Source organism: Dasypus novemcinctus, chromosome 16, assembly GCF_030445035.2.
Source record: "Dasypus novemcinctus isolate mDasNov1 chromosome 16, mDasNov1.1.hap2, whole genome shotgun sequence".
Lineage (NCBI taxonomy): Eukaryota > Metazoa > Chordata > Mammalia > Cingulata > Dasypodidae > Dasypus > Dasypus novemcinctus.
Genome location: NC_080688.1, coordinates 76129707 through 76146120, shown reverse-complemented (window position 1 = coordinate 76146120; position 16414 = coordinate 76129707). Strand labels below are relative to the sequence as shown.

General features: G+C 47.1%; 1 protein-coding gene across 2 annotated transcripts in view; it reads left to right on the top strand.

Annotated features, from left to right (window-relative positions):
* Positions 1-3446: 3446 nt before the first annotated feature.
* CCBE1 (collagen and calcium binding EGF domains 1) overlaps positions 3447-16414 on the top strand; it is a 253017-nt gene continuing 240049 nt past the window's right edge. The window contains exons 1-2 of one of the 2 annotated variants that reach the window (XM_004447182.4): positions 3447-4001; positions 4502-4582. In XM_004447182.4, coding sequence (XP_004447239.1) covers positions 3865-4001; positions 4502-4582 — 218 coding nt within the window. In that variant the 5' untranslated portion in view covers positions 3447-3864. The remainder of the gene's footprint in view (positions 4002-4501; positions 4583-16414) is intronic. The other variant, XM_004447183.5, reaches the window with a different exon arrangement.

Below are 16414 nucleotides of genomic sequence, written 5' to 3'. Positions count from 1 at the left end.
TGCTTTTTTTTTTTAAAGATTTATTTTATTTATTTCTCTCCCCTGCCCCCCCCATTGTCTGCTCTGTGTCCATTCACTGTGTGTTCTTCTCTGTCCGCTTGCATTCTTGTCATGCGGCACTGGGAAACTATGTCACTTTTTTTGTTGTTGTTGCATCATCTTGCTGCATCAGGTCTCCATGTGTGCGGTGCCACTCCTGCGTGGGCTGCACTTTTTTCTCACAAGGAGGCTCTCCTTGCAGGGTGTACTCCTTGTGCGTGGGGCACCCCTACACGGGGGACACCCCTGTGTGGCATGGCACTCCTTGCATGCATTAGCACTGCGTGTGGGCCAGCTCACCACACAGGTCAGGAGGCTCTGGGTTTGAACCCTGGACCCGCCATATGGTAGGTGAATGCTCTATCAGTTGAGCCACAACTGCTTCCCTGTGATCTGCTTTTAAACATAGCACAGGACTTTCCGCTTATCAGGTCTCTCAACTAATTTTACTTCAGCTTTATTTCATTATTTGACCTTGAATTTTCCTTTGCCTCAATTGCTTTATCAAATTTTGTCCTATATTACTTTATGTATTTTTGTCAGCCACCACCAATTCTTTTTATAAAGAAAATTTTAAACAAATAGTGAATTGTGTCCCTAATTGGTACTGCTCTTTCGAATAACTTACTTTTTTATTGCTATCTCTTTTCTAATAGACGTTGAGTTCTTCCCAATAAGATGTCAGAGTTCCTTAAAGCCAGGTGGGAGAGGCCTTTGGTTTTATTTAGAAGACCGGCTCTTGACCCTTTGGCCTAGTTTTCACTTGCCCCCCTCACTCTGCCTTTTTGTGCTGGCATCTCTAGATTCTGTAACCGTCTCCCTTCTCTGCCCCTCCTCGGTCCAGGCAACACTCAGTGGTACTTACCAATACCTGCTGCCTGGGGGCATCTAACCTAGAGCACAGGCTGCCCTACAACGCCCCAGCACAGCCCGTGCTCCTAGGATGGGGAGGATTGTAGAGCTATTAACTCTCTGGTTTGTATCAGGGAAGCTGACAGGTCTGTGTGGAAAATGTTGCAGAGAGTGGTCTGCTGAACAGAAATAATTACACAGAACCTCTCCCCAAGGAGCATTTAGGTCCTGATCATTAATCTTTATAACACGCCTCTGAAAAGAGTCGGTGGATCCTCTCATCCCAGCTTACACGGAGGAAGGGATGGGGCAGATCAATGGGACAAGAGGGGCCTGGGGGGCGGTGGGGGACAGAAAGAAAACCAAAGACCTTTGAGGTTCTTGGCATACTCCACCTCAATTCTGGCATCTCAGCAGCCTGCGTAGAGGCCGACTGTCCTTTACAGGAGCAGTTTCCTTTTTCAGGATTGGCATCCACACATGGCCATCCACAGCTCCGACCATCGGGCTGTGCTATCTGGCCCAGTGCCCCCAAGCTTCACACTAAATGCAGCATTGCCAGGAGCTGCCAAAGAGTTTAAATTCCAATCCCTCAGGCAAAGGTTTTCAAATGGTCTCTGCTCTAGTCCACCTCTTGCAGAAATGCTCCTTATCAGATGTGTTCAGCATACCCGGATGACACTAAAGTGGATGCAAAGCTGGCTCTGATTCCAATCTTTTGCGTACAGTGGATATAGTTTTGCTTTTATCATCTTGCAGTCCGAATTACTTTCCCTGAAAAGCCACATGGCCATGCATATGGTTTAAGAGCTACTATGTAATGAAGCTGATGGCTAATCTCCTATGCCATTTTCTATTATTTATAGAAGAACTAATGCCTATTCCAACAGTAAAAAAAAAAAAAAAAAGAGTAAGATTGAGAAAAAAAGTTAGCATGGTACCACAACCGAGTATAGTAATTGGTAAGAAAATTTAAAAATGGAACCTCCTGCAAGTTGGCCTCTTTCCTCCAACATGGATTTTAAACACTTTTGTGGCACAAACTAAAGAGGCAAATTTCAAAAGCTGCAGGACCGGTTTGTTTTTCATGTGCTTAGACATCTCTCTCTTCAGCAACCCAAACAACTGTTTTGAAGCAAAAATCCAGAAAGCTATAAAATTATAACTTAAAATTCTGTGCAATACAATTCATTAAAAAGAATAATAGTTAGCATCTACTGAACACTCAGTATATGACAGGCACTGTGGAAAATGTATGAGCTCATCTAATACTCATAAAAATGTAAGAGGAAGATTTCCCATCTTACAGATGAGAAAAATGAATTATAGAAAGGTGAGAAACCACGGGGGGCTTGGCCGGCTGCGTGAGAATTATGCTCAGTTTCTTCAAGTTTTGAGGTACATCCGGAATTATCCAGTGAAAATTAACTTGTTTTGTGTAGTGCCATGTTTTAATATCAAGTCTGTTTTAAGGTCTTCTAGGCCAGTGTAAATTTTATAGAAAACAACCTCACTGAAGTATGAGGCAGGAAACCCACTTTCAAGTCTTGACTCTTCTTCAAAAACCAGGATACTAATTTCCACCCTCTCTCTTAGGGATATTATGGGATTTAAGTAAATCATGAATGTGGAAAACCTTTGGAAAATATGAAGCAATTTTTGGAAATATGAAGAAATCATTGCTATTAAAAATGTCAAAGTGCATATATATGTAGTCATTCTCAGTTAAGCGGAATATTTTGTAGCTCGAAACACTTCCCCACCTAACCAGTATGCGTATTGGTAGCATGTGAACAAGCACTCTTTTCTAGTTACCTGTGAGTTTCAGAACGTGTAGGTCAGCGTTCAGGCATTCAAATCTCTTGCTTTTTCCTTTTTTTCCCCCGCCCACCACCACTCGCTTGTCTTTGCAGCCCACGCTTGTGCCATCAGATCCTCTTAAACCCACACAGAGAACTCCTAACGTGCAACCACCCGTTAAGATGGTTTACAGTTAGGGCCCCACTAAAGGAGCTCATCTACGCCCCTGCCCCCAGCCCAGAATTTTCTTGTTAGCCATAAACACAGAAACATGAATTAGCAGGTAGCAGGTCCGGCGATTGACGGCGCCTCTCAGTTTCTCACCTGACCAGCCAGGGGTTCCCAGCTCAGAAACGCAAACACGGCACGGAAACAGAAGCACGGTGCAAGAGAATTTGGAACTCCAAGAAAGACCCAATGAGCTCTCTACTTGTCCTGAACTCAAGTTATGAAGAAAACAGTGGCACGGTTTATTAGCAGATGACCTGACTGGGGAATTCTTCTCAAGCAATTTAATGCAGGCAGACTCCAACCTAAGAGCGCTTTTACAGGTCTGCAAAGGCGGCTTGGGAGACTCACCGTGGTCTTTCACCTCTTCCTTCCTTACACTACTAGGATAGCAGGAAAGCACAGGGTAGAAAGGCAAAGGTTGGTCTGTCCCTGGTCCTCAGAAATCCAGTGACAACCGGAAGGAAGCTTATTAACCCCTCTCCTCCCCCTGCCCTTTCCCCGGGTGCGAACCGGTTCCTCCTCCTGGTCGTGCGACCCTGGTGCAAAATGCGAACAATCGCCTGCTTTCCTCACTCCGCTCCTGTCTCCCAGTGGAGGAAGTGGGAAGAGGGGAGGGCGCAGCCCAAAGCCAAGGAAGTTTGTCAATCGGGCGTGAACATCCCGAGCGAGGCGCCCTGAACCCCGGGATCCTCCGCGCCCGCCCAGCACCGCGGGCACTCCGTTCGCCTCTCTGGAGTGTGCACCCAGCACCCAAACGCCTAGCCGGATCCCTCACCCCCGCAACGCCCCCCGAAACCCTGCGCCTGGCGCAGGTGGCGCACAAGCCCCTGCCCTCCCGCGCCCCCTGCCGGGCAGAGGGAAGCGGCGGTGGTGGCCGAAGAGGAGCCCGGCGCAGGGCGGGGAGAGCACTCGAGCGCGGGGAAGGAGCCGGGAGCCTCCCTGATGGTGCCGCCGCCGCCTCCCGCGAGCCGGAGAGGAGCGGCGAGGGAGCAGCTGGGCAGGAGCCTGGGTCCGCTGCTGCTGCTCCTGGCGCTGGGACACACGTGGTCCTACCGAGAGGAGCCCAAGGACGGCGACAGGTAAGCGCTGCCAGCCCCGCGGAGGGCGAGCCCCGGGGTGGCGTGCGCCCGGCTCGCGGGGCACGGGCCGTTCCTCCTGCCACCAAGCCCTGCAGCGACTCGCACGACCGCGCTCCTCCAGGCACTGGCGGGGTGCCCCGTCGACACGGAACTCTGCTGCGTTAACAGACTCGGCGTGCTCAGCCTCGGCTGCCCCATCCGTGGGTCCGGGCTCCGTCACATGTCGCATTCCTGCCGCTCGCCCGTGGGTGCAGCTCGCGAGCCCCGCTTCTGCGGCTCTTCCTTTCTCCTGGCTTGGGGCTCCTCTTGGTGTGGGACCCCCTCCGGCCCCGCCCTGCCTTCGGGGCCGCTCGCTTGGGCGCTCGGGGTTCCCCGCGGCCTCGGCACGCGGGCACGCCGACCCCGAAGTTGGGGCGCGCTAGGCGTTCCCCAGCGCGCACACTGCTCTCCGCTCCCGCGCTTAGAATAAACGACGTGTACACTCCACCTTCTTTTCCCAGAGAAGTTTGCGCAGAAAACAAAATAGCGACGACCACATACCCGTGCCTGAAGCCTTCGGGCGAGCTCACCACGTGTTTCAGGTAAGGCCCCGCAGCTGCACGCGGCGCCCTGGTGGATGGGTGTGGAGAGGGCTCGGGGACCGCGGGCCGCCCGCTGTGCTGGGAGAAGCTGGGTCGGTACTCTTTTGTGCGCACTTCTGTGTGTTGTTTCTGGACCGGAGGTACGACCGGTAACGGAGTTTGCACCTGGAGTGTGTGCCGAGACCCTAAGAACGTTTACCACTCCCTGGAGAAATTGCGTGGTGGAGTTTGGGGGGAAGGAGTGGAGAGGAAGGGAAGAGTTGAAAGTTGATGAAGGAAAACGGGCTGGAGTGTGAGTGTAAACAGTGGGGCATGGCAAAGGTGAATGGCTGGTCTTGGATTTGCGTTTTTTTTTTTGAAAATACAAAGCCAACAGCAAGGAAATACTTGGCACTTGGCTGTCTTCTGACCTTCAGTTGGGACAGTGTGTATCATTGTCACGGCCTCTGGGTGAAAGGATTGGAGGATTGTGGGTAGTTGATATGGCTGTGTTGTGTGAGAACGAAGAAAGGTCAAGATTGCTGAGCCACCAGAAGAGGAACAGTTTTTCTGAATGTGGTCCATGGATCACCCCCGTCAGAGTCACCTGGGTGCCTGTTAAAAATCAGCCTGGGTTGGGCTAGGGAAACAGCAGTTTTAAAGCTGATCCTCATGTGATTCTCATACCCAGCAAAAGGAGAGAGCCACTGCTCGCTACTTTTGAGGTGAAGGCCAACCTTTTATTTATTTATTTCCATTGCATTCTTGGCTTCCAGTGCTCTCATGGGATGGAAGAGACTTGTCATGTGTCTAAATATTTACTAGTTGTCTGCTACTTAAGGTACTGTGCAGGCAGGGCACTGAGATCCTACTGCATGCGCCTAATCCTGTCTCCGAGAATCTTACAATCTGCTTGGGATGCTAGGATAAACATTGGGTAGTACAAGTAACAGCAGTCCTGAGAAGTGAACTTAGGGAAAGAGTTTTATGGCAGGTGAATCAATCATAATGCCTTCAGCTGCAAGAAACAGGTTCGCATACCCAAAGGTTCAGGTGTACGTGGTACCAAGTCTGATTAGTTTAGTGGTACACGGGCACTGTCAGCCACAGGACGTTCCCATGCTTTTAAATGTCATTGGCATGGAAATGAAATGACTTAGGTGAATCAGGAGTCATTTCTTGGGGTTGGGAAGGGCCCTTTGTGTTCAGTGTTCACCCCTCATGTGCCCAATGTGTTAGAAGAGGTGGCATTCTAGTCACCTGACAGGTAAAGACATAAAGAAGTTAATTTGGGTAACCAAGGTCACCCAGCTGGTAAAATGAGCTGCTTACTTGCCTGGTTCCAGTCCTGTGTTCCATTCTCACAACCACAGGATTTCTTAGGCATTGTTTTCCTATTACCACAGTATAAAGTGTCTGAGTTAACATGGAAAGTGCCCCGATATGGTTCCCTCATTTGTTCAGTCCCTGAAGGTCAGACTCCACATAAATCAGTGACAGAGAATGCATGTCAGATTTCCAGAAACCATTGGCGTCTGATTGTTGTTCTAAGCTGATTTCATTTGTTATGCCATTACTGTCCTCTTTTCCAGATTTTTTTAAAGTAGTGTGGTGTTTCTTTTACACCAAGAATCTCAAGAGACAATAGCAGCATCTTGATATGTTTTCCTTAACAGCTATGCAGAGAAACAACCATAAGGTCTAACAAAAGGAAATTTTATATCCAGGAGAATAGTCAAGACTTTGTTTTGGTGAACGAGAGGAATGTGAGAGGATGTTTTCAGCTTGAGAAGGTGGTCATGGTCCTTGTGACCGTGCTTTCTGGTTTTGTTAGATCTGAGTTACTTTCTTTATGGACGTCCAGAGCTCTGGATACTCTTGGTCTTATGCTTTTACCATAATCTCTTAAAAAGAGAGTCAGTTGGTGGTTGCTGCTTCTGTTTTGCTTTGGAATCCCAAGAAGGGAGGAATAATGTCCTCGGTTTGTGAATTCTCTGAATATCCTGACCCTGGAGACCTTTGCTATCCAAAATGTGGTCAGGAGGCCAGCAACACGGGCATCACCTGGGAGCCTGCTAGAATCTCTGGGCTCTTCCAGACCTCCTGATTCAGAACCTGCATCTTCAAAAGATGTGCATTAAAAGCCTGAGAAGCACAGCTATGGAAACCAGTGTCCTGAGCCCTAGAGTGTGGTGCAGAGCAATTTGGACAGGTCTCAGAAGACCATAGAGGTCTCAGCAGATGAGTGAGTAGCTCTTCTACCCATGAACCTGAAACTGGACAAAGATCCAGCCTTCCAGGAAACTGGACTCTCCAACCCTTGGTTTACCTTATCTAAGCTGTAATTAACATAGGCTGTGCTGCTTCATGGGGAATATTAGCTGGCTCAGTAGAACCCCACTTCTTACCAGGCATGTTTTGGGTATAGTCTTCATTTAAAAGAATCCTGGAAGTTACTTCTGGAACTGTTCATTATTTTTTTAAAACTATAAAACACTGAGATGGAAGATTTAATAATGAGTATGATAGAGGTGATAAATTTGGTATGCCATTAGAAACAAAAGCATGCATGTAGATCTACATGATTTAGAGAAGAGGGACTGAAAATTCTTTGACCTGGAACCCCTTCCCTCCACGTTTTTGCGCTTCTGTTTTAATTAGTTTTTCTTAAGCAACATCATTCCTCTCTTAGCCTTTTATGTGTAATACAAAATAATCATGACAACTTGGACTTACTAAATATTCAGTACTGTTCTGTGCACTTTATGTAATTTATCTCTAATCCACAGAGACACTCTGTAACATTTGTATTATCTTAGTTTTATGGAGGAGGGAACCAAACCTCACAGGAATTAAGTAACTTGCCCAAGGTCACAAAGCTAATTTTGAGAGCCAAGATTCAGACCCATGTTTATCTGACTTCAAAATCTGGGCCCTTTCATTATCCCAGAGGTGGCTACAGATGGAGCTGATTTTTCCAGGTCCTAGGACCTGAGCAAGGAAGATAACTATGAATTCAGCTGGCCATTTCTAAGAATAACTACTGCCTAAGAGTGACTTCCTGTAAACCTCTTTGTTACTCATAGGTAGACTCTAAGCCAAACGCAGCAAATAAATATACTACCCCACTCTCACCCCCCTCCCCTGTGAGTGGGGCATGACTCCAGGGATAAGCCTCCCTGGAACCAAGGAATTAACAGCAAGCACCAACCAGTGATGCATTTGGGAATAGACCTTGACCAAAGAAGGGGAAACATCAAATACAAGAGTTTTTATGGCTAAGACTTCAAAATGAGTCCAGAGGTCGTTTCAGAGGTTGTACTTATGCACATCTCAGGCAGATCTCACTAACTGCCACTGTGAACAAAGCCTCAAATAGGGGTGCTCCTGAGGGCTCTTGAGACATCTGGGCACTAGGCAAGGCACATAGTTCCTTGAAATCAGCACCCTGTCAGTGGGCCTTACCTTGAAATATATGCCAACCTATTTCCCCAGTGTAACAGATTTAGACTCATTTATAAGTTCCCTACTTGTGATTCTTCCACTCCTTTTATTTGCACCTATAATTAGCACTATACTTGTTAGTAGGGGTTCTTAACAGGGGTCCTTGAATCCACAGGGGGTCTGTGGAAAGATTTTAGGGTATCTATGAGCTTGAATTGAAAAAATCAACTTACTGTATTTATTCTCTGACCTCTGATGTTGGGTGTCATAAAACTATCTGCCACTATATTCTGAGAAGGGGTCCATGGTTTTCACCTGACTTGCAAGGGGCTCTGTGGAACTCAAAAAGGTTAAGAACCTCTGCTTGTTAAATGTGTCTCAGACTTGAATGTTCAGTTTGTTCATGTGCTGGTTAAACCCTGAATCTCAGAAGAGTTGCAGTCCCTGCCTACTCTCCAAGTCATCAGACTAGCCCAGGACAACCAACAGAAAGATGATGGACAGCCCCCACCCTGGGAAACAGTATCTACAACTGCAAGCAAAATAGCTCCTTCCATCTGCCACATCAGATCCAAGCCCCCCTCTCCGAGGCAGAGCAGGCACTGCCACCCCCAAATCCTCAGCGTTGAATGAACAAACTTAAGGGGGAATGGAACCAGGGACAAAATCAACTTACGAATATTGTAGGAACAGAAGGACATGTGACATTGATATAAAGGTAGTGGTTACCAGAGGTTCTGAGGGGAGGGGGAGGGAAGAATAGGTGGAACGTGGGGCACTGGAATTAAGTACAAACTACTATGTAACCTATAGGTTTCAATATTCATCAATGGTAATAAACGTACCGCACACTTGTAAGTTGTTATTAATGGGGGAAGATGTAGGAAGGGAAGGCGGGTTATATGGGAATCCTTATACTTTTGATGTAACTTCTCTGTAATCTAAAACTTCTTTAAAAATTTATATTTTAGAAATTCAGCTGGCTATAAACTCAAGCCATGTTTTTCTAGAAAATGCCAGCATCCACTGCTCCCACAGCAGTGGTCTTTCTGAAGGATCATTGCCATTGAAGCCTGCTTTAGAAAAACAACTGTGTTCTATTACATACACAATTGATTCATACATGAGTAGCTTTCCTTCCTTGTAGAGTTTCACCTTAAACACATGATGATGTCTCTGCAGACTCTGCCCTCAAGTGTAGGGTGCTGAGTACCCAAAGTTTAGTAAACCGTTGTTGAATGAATGCCAGTGACAGCTTGAAGAATTGCGTACATGTTTGTTCACCCTTATAATCTTATATAAAGCATATTCTTTAACCTTCAGCTAAGATATCAGGGCTGGGGTGTGACTTAATTTGGACGTGAATTTATTACAGCCAAACTAAACATACGAAGTTAGTAAGCACTGCCCCTCTCATGACTATTAGTCTTTCCCACAAATTGATTTTTTTCCCCCTTCTTTCCCAAACCATGTAGTTTGAACAAAGATTTCTGTTTGCTTTACCTTTCCTTGGTTGGGTTTTATTTTAATAGCATGTTAAAGGCTTTTTTTATTAAGGATCAAGGAATATGTGTATAGGAAACCTCAGGTTTTTAGGAGTGAGACTGTCCAGTGAATCTCCTAATCAGCTTTTTGATCCATTTATCAACTACGGATTTATTTATCTGATAGTTCTAGAAAATGTTGGAGTATAGAATAAGACATAGCTGCAGGTCTAGCTAGGCCACAGACTTGATTTTTAGATCAAAGCCATTGAAACTGGAAACACAATCTGAGGGAGTGTCGTTGAGCTGTCATGTAGTTTGTACCATCGTTGCTGGGGAAGAAATTAGAAGCATTTAGGCGTGGTGTGTGGGAGAGAGAGGCTTACTCTTGCTCCTCAAGGTGGTTCTTCAACTCAGCTCTGAATTGCGTTAACTGTGTCTTCAGGTAGTGGTTCTTGGACCTCCCAGCGGAGAGGAGGTGGCTGCCCCTCTGCCGTGCTCTCCTTCCTCTGTCTTTGGGTCAGTGGTGTCCTATTACGCGGTGCTCTTGCTTACGATGATGCTCATGTTCCCACGGGAAAGAGTGACACGGGGCTGTCATGACGCCCTTTTTCCTTGAGATCCTGTCAAATTGTAGAAGTTAATGTGAACTTTTGTAAACGTGTTCTCTTGGAATTTAGAGAGCAAGGAGGTCATTTAGAGAGCAGCTCTAGCACCGATTGAAAGCACAGGACCCTAGCTAAGGCTACTGTTTGGGGCAAGACTACATAGAATGTGCTGCTCTGCTGGGTCAGAGTTCCCACTAGAGTGGGAAAAAGAGTGCTTTGATTATGTAAAAAGAAAAAGAACAATACAAAGAAAGTGAAAAAGAAAAAGTACAATATAAGCACTTTACCCTAGTTTGAATCTCAGCTCTATTACTTAGTACTCTGGTTTTTGGGATGGCTTCTGATCACTGTGCTTTAATTTTCTTGCTTATAAAATGAGGAGGGATATCAGTACGTAGTTATAGTGTTGCTTGGAGATTAAAAATGCTTTGACAAGTGCACGGCACGTAGGGAGGGCTCGGGGAATGTAAACTCGTCATCCTTGCTGCATCCCCTGTCCGGCATTTGAGTGCACGCAGCATGGCAGGTGCTCAGTGGACATGCTCTTTGGCTCGTATTTGTAAGTTTTATCAGCTTTACAGTAGATATTCTTGAAACAGCAAATCCTGACCACAGCCTGAAACAGCTAGCATGTTTATATACTACTCATATCAGTTTCCAGGTGCTTTTCCAAACTTTGGGTAGCCCAGAAATCTAAAGCCTTGGGAAAATTACAAAGAATGTGTAATTCTCCCCAGCTTCCCAAAGGTGCGCTACTCAGATGTCCTCCTGAACAGCTGGAAGGCAAAGCACCGTCTTGCAGGGGACCAGAAGAGAAGCTTGCCCCTCGTCCAGGGTGATGAAGGGTCTTACTGGCAGAGATGAGACTAGAATTCAGATCCTCAGCCCAGCTCTGGTTTCTCTCCTCATTGCTGCCTCTATGTAGTGAGGACAGACTCCAAAGGCAGCTCTGTGAATGACAGAGCATGCTGTCCCCGTTTCGGAAAACTGTTGTATTTGGCCACAATCTTCCATATGGATGTTGGCTTCGGGTGGTTTTTGCAGAACTGCCTAAATCACACACCTGCCTTCTCTACCTCTGGGGTGGGCCCTCTCCAGCACTGGACTTGACCGCCTGCCAGGGCATGAAGTTTCTGTCCTCGATGACTGTATCCTCAGAGGCCAGTCCCGTGCCTGCACAGAGGATGTGCTCTATGCATGTTTGTTGAATGGCTGAGTGAAGATGGGCAGCGGACTTGGCCCAGTGGTTAGGGCGTCCGTCTACCACATGGGAGGTCTGCAGTTCAAACCCCAGGTCTCCTTGACCCGTGTGGAGCTGGCCCATGTGCGGTGCTGATGCGTGCAAGGAGTGCCCTGCCACGCAGGGTGTCCCCGGCGTAGGGGAGCCTCAAGTGCAAGGAGTGCGCCCCGTAAGGAGAGCCACCCGGCGCAAAAGAAAGTGCAGCCTGCCCAGGCATGGTGCCGCACACATGGAGAGCTGACGCACAAGATGATGCAACAAAAGGAAACACAGATTTCTGTGCCGCTGACAACAACAGAAGCGGGCAAAGAAGATGCAGCAAATAGACACAGAGAACAGACAACTGGGCTGGGAGGGGGGAGGGGAGAGAAATAAAAATAAATCTTTAAAAAAAAAAAGTATATGATATGATTTGACATGACTCCGTTAGACCTTCCAGACTCCTGTTCCTGTCCTAGTATGCATCCTTCCCTAGCTGAGAGCCCGGGAGGCTTTTTTAGAAACCAGAGATTAACTGTACCTCTGTGAGATGCTGCCATTGTTTTTAGCTGGTTCTCAGCTAGACCTGCTTAACTTCAATTGCTAATGGGTGGCAGATGCTGCGTTCTGGCGGAGCTAGCACTTCACGGACTTGCTATTTTCTAAATAATGCCTGAAGAGGACATATGCATTCCTGGCCACGTAACTAGCATTGCAGACACTGGCTTTGTGGTGATCCTCCCACATCCTTACACTTTTCAGTTGAAGAACAGGTGTTGGAGGAGGGAGGGATGGTGGACGGTGTGGTGGAGGCGCGTCCCCATATCACTTTTCACTCATTTTCAGAGAAACCGTACAACGTGATGGGAAACAACCAAGAATGGAGCTCGCCATCAAAGGCAGCCCGTTCACTGGTGCGCCCTTCGGGAGGAGATTCAGTTTCCACTTTCATTGTCCCTGAAGCAGTTGCTGCCGAACTTCCTGCGTTAGCGTCAGGTCGTCTCTTCTACATGAAGCTGGGGTGGGTGCACCCGGAAAGAGCAAACACACTCGAGATCCTCTCTGTTCTCAGGAGAAAGTTGGCATTTCAGCCACTCGTTTCCATGTCAGTGCTGTGCAGCTTCCCCAAACCTGCCCCCTTCCTGCCCAGCAGGACCCAAGCTGCTTTGGGGAGTTGGATAGGGCTGCTTTTGTCGGGGCATGGTTTGTCTGGAGAACAAAGATCTCTGTTCTGTTTCAGTTCATTGCCTTTATTTTGGGGATAAAAAAGTGAACAGCCATCACATCTGCAGCAACTCTTCTGCCAAGCGAGGCCCTTCCTCATTTACTAACTTTGAAGTTTTACAGGCAATTTTTCAGCCATTCACTTAATGAACATTTGAGTTATTGCTATGTGTCAGGTATAGTTCTAGGTACTTAGGATACACCTGTAAATAAAGCAGACCAAAAAAAAAATCCTCTGTCCTCATGAACCTTAATTCATCTTCTCTTTCAGTAAAGGTGCTTTGAGCCAAAGATAATTCCTTTTGGATGTCTTTAAGATAGTTATTTTTGGCAGACATCTGATTAATGTTACTTTTGGCAGACATCTGATTAGGGTTACATTAAGGGGGCTAAGATCTTGAAATTTTGTGTCTCAGATGTATCCTTTCAGTAAATGAATCCCTACAACTTCAAGCAGGGACATCAAAACCCATGGATGGTGGCAGCCAAAGGTTTTGTTTTTTTTAAGGTGCTAGCAAGAACTTAGTATGTGCGACCAGTATCTTGCTTCTAAGAATTATTAGAATGTGAATGCATTACAAAGAGAAGGCTGATTCTTACTTCAGGACACGTGAGCTGATTGGCAGCATCAGAATTGTGACAAATATCCCTGGCCCCGTTTACCTCAGTGTAGACCAGTGACTCTAAGTGGAGCATTACACGTGCCCTAAGATATTCCTTAGTTGTCCTAATAATCTGTTATAGATCTGTTGTAAACACATCTGAAACCTTTTGGACGATTTCTCGCGAATTACCTGTACAGCTAGCTACACCATTGCCCCAGTATACATTACACTATATATCAGTAAATAAACGTTTGACCTTTGATTTTGAACTGCTTCTTGATAGTGCCAGCTGTTAAAAGCTCCTGGAGACTCCTTTGTTGTAATGACTTCTCACGGTGAATGTGGGGGAATGAACTGTTTAAAAGAAATAGTCTGAGCAAAGGGAAGCACAGTCTGGTAATAGTATTTGGGGGAAGAAGAAGGAAATTGGAATTCACCATTTGATGTATTAGGAAGGTAAAGGTATGCTGTAAGCATAGCGAAGAGGAAAAGTATAGTATGAAGATTTGAAAAAGAGAAGAGTCCAGTGGAGATGGAATTAGATAAAAAAAAAAAAAAAGAAAGAAAAAAAGGTGGGAAGAGGACTTGGCCCAGTAGTTAGGCCCATTCATCTACCACATGGGAGGTCTGCGGTTCAAACCCTGGGCCTCCTCGATCCGTGTGCAGCTGGCCCACGCGCAGTGCTGATGTGTGCGAGGAGTGCCCTGCCACGCAGGGGTGTCCCCGCGCAGGGGAGCCCCACACGCAAGGGGTGCACCCCATAAGGAGAGCTGCTCAGCGTGAAAGAAAGTGCAGCCTGCCCAGGAATTGCATCGCACACATGGAGAGCTGACACAGCAAGATGACGCAACAAAAAAAGACACAGATTCCCGTGCTGCTGACAACAACAGAAGCGGACAAAGAAGAACACACAGCAAATGGACACAGAGCAGACAACCGGAGGGGGGGGGGTGTGGAGGGGAAGGGGAGAGAGATAAATAAGTAAATCTTTAAAAAATAAAAAGTTATATTGGTTATGTGGGAGCTTCTAACCTTGGCAACATCCACTTATTCATCTTTAACTGAGGTTAGCATAGAGGCTGCCGAAACACGCAAAAGGTGATAGATTTACAAACACCATTGAAAAACCCGCCTTGCATCCACCGTGGCTCGGAGGCCAGAGGCCGACTGACAGCTAGCACAGGGGTCCTGCCTGGGGTCTCCCTCCAGCTCTTACCTCTTTGCTTTCATTTGGGATTGTTCTTGTTAATGTGTCCAAATTTCATGTTGGAATTTTTCAATAGAGAAACAGCCCACGAATTTTGTGGTGAAAATTGCCCAGCAGAGCAGCGGTTGCCTTCCTTGGAAACCAGTCAAGACTTCCAAAGACTGTTAAGCCAGGTGGAGGTTGTGTGAGAGCAGGCCTCAGATCCCTTTGGAGGCAAGGTCATTAAACTCACTGGAACCTAGTCCTGGCAGGATTTGTATCGCTAGAAGAACCTAGAACGTAATATCATTGGGCTGTTTCTGATAATTGGGTTGAAAGATTTAAAAAATCTTGTGAAAACGCATCTTAGTTTGCATAGTTAGTATTCTGGAGATCACTCTTGCCTGTTCTGGCCTAGTTGCATGGATTTAGAGAAAGAAATATCTGCATTTGTGTGGAGGTCGCTGCATCTAGCAACAACTGCGATCTGAAACACAGGTGAGAAACAAGAAGGAAAAAAGCTTTGAACAGCCTGAGCAGATATAAAAAAAAAAATTTGACTTTTTTTTGGGGTGGGGGGTGCCAGGAATTAAACCCAAGGACCCACATGGAGGACGCTGGCGCTCAACCGCTGAGCCACATCTGCGCTCCATGATCACAAGGTTTTGAGTAGCGCCAAATGTCATGTACTTTCCTTGCACATGCCCTGCCTTGGAGGGTTTACTGTCAGATACCCTCCTGGTCTTTGTACAAGCTCCTTGAGAGAGCCCAGGTGGAGGCCAAGGTCCCAGGAGGTACGTGGCAGATGCCAGGGCTGGGAGCCAGGCAGTCCCAGTCCAGAGCCCGTGCTCTTCTTAACCACCGGGCTCTTCTTAGAGTCCAACAATTATGGTTCTCTTGCTTTCCTGCCAGCTGCAAATTAAAAAGAGGGCTCTGGAAGAGGGAAGGAGGGCTGCTGGGAATAGGGAAGGCAATTCCACTAGTAACGACTGGTAAAGATGAGAGTTGGCCAAAAGCCGACACAAGAACCAACTCTCTTGTCCCTCCCTCCATGCCCCCAAGAAGAAACCAGCACACACTGGTGCCGTTTAATAAACGGACATGGCATCATACACTGTAATCTCCATGGGCCTCACCGTCCATCATGGTTATCCTGATTATCCAAGAAAATGAAAGGACCTTCAGCAATGTCATTGAAGGAGAAAGAGGATTAAATTTTATCTAAAATGGCCAACAGTCATGTGATCTGTAACTTTCACCTCTGTGGCCAGACGACGGAGGCAATACGCTTACTGTGAGGCTTGCTGTGAGAAATGCAGGTGGTCTGGCCCCGTTCCCAACCACCGAATGGGAATCTGCATTTTAACAAGGCCCCTCTAACACAGACATTTCCTCTACGAACTAAATTTTGACCAGCACTGCCCTAAGTGCTAACGTCACCACGACATCATGCCAGATCTCCCCGGTGTGACGTACTCGCTCCTTATAAGGATGTGGCAGTAGGTAGCAGCCCAGGCTGCACAGTGGAATAAGAAAATCCTGCTGCCCAGGCCATGCTCCAAACCAATTCCATGCGGAACTCTGGAAGGGGGTGCTGGACACAAGGACTTTTTTAAAAAGCAGTTCAGGTGATTCCAATGCGCTGACAACCACAGCCGTGGGCTTGGCAGGGGGCGAGCAGCCTAGTTGGCTGTCACAAGTTGGGTCGGTAGCCTCCGTGCTGTCTTCTGTGGCCGACTCCTCCTGCGTACTCTTTGTGGCTTTTGCACTCGCTGTTGCACCCAGGACCCCAGACGGCGCACTCTGCAGCTACAGCTGGTCTTGGCGAGTCCACAAGCTGACAAGCTCCTATTCTTCTTGTCCTGACCTCTCCTTCCCCATGTCACATAGTTTGAGGACACTTAGGGGAGAGATGCAGTGGGCTGAGGAGGGTCAGTTCCTCTCAGTAGCTCCTCTGAGTGTTGGAAGCGGATCAATTCGTACCATGGTGTAAATCCTACCACTTCTCATTTTGTATTGCGTGCTCTCGGCTTGGCGTCTGGAGCTACTTAATGACCTTTGCATTTTTTTCCTTAAATATTTT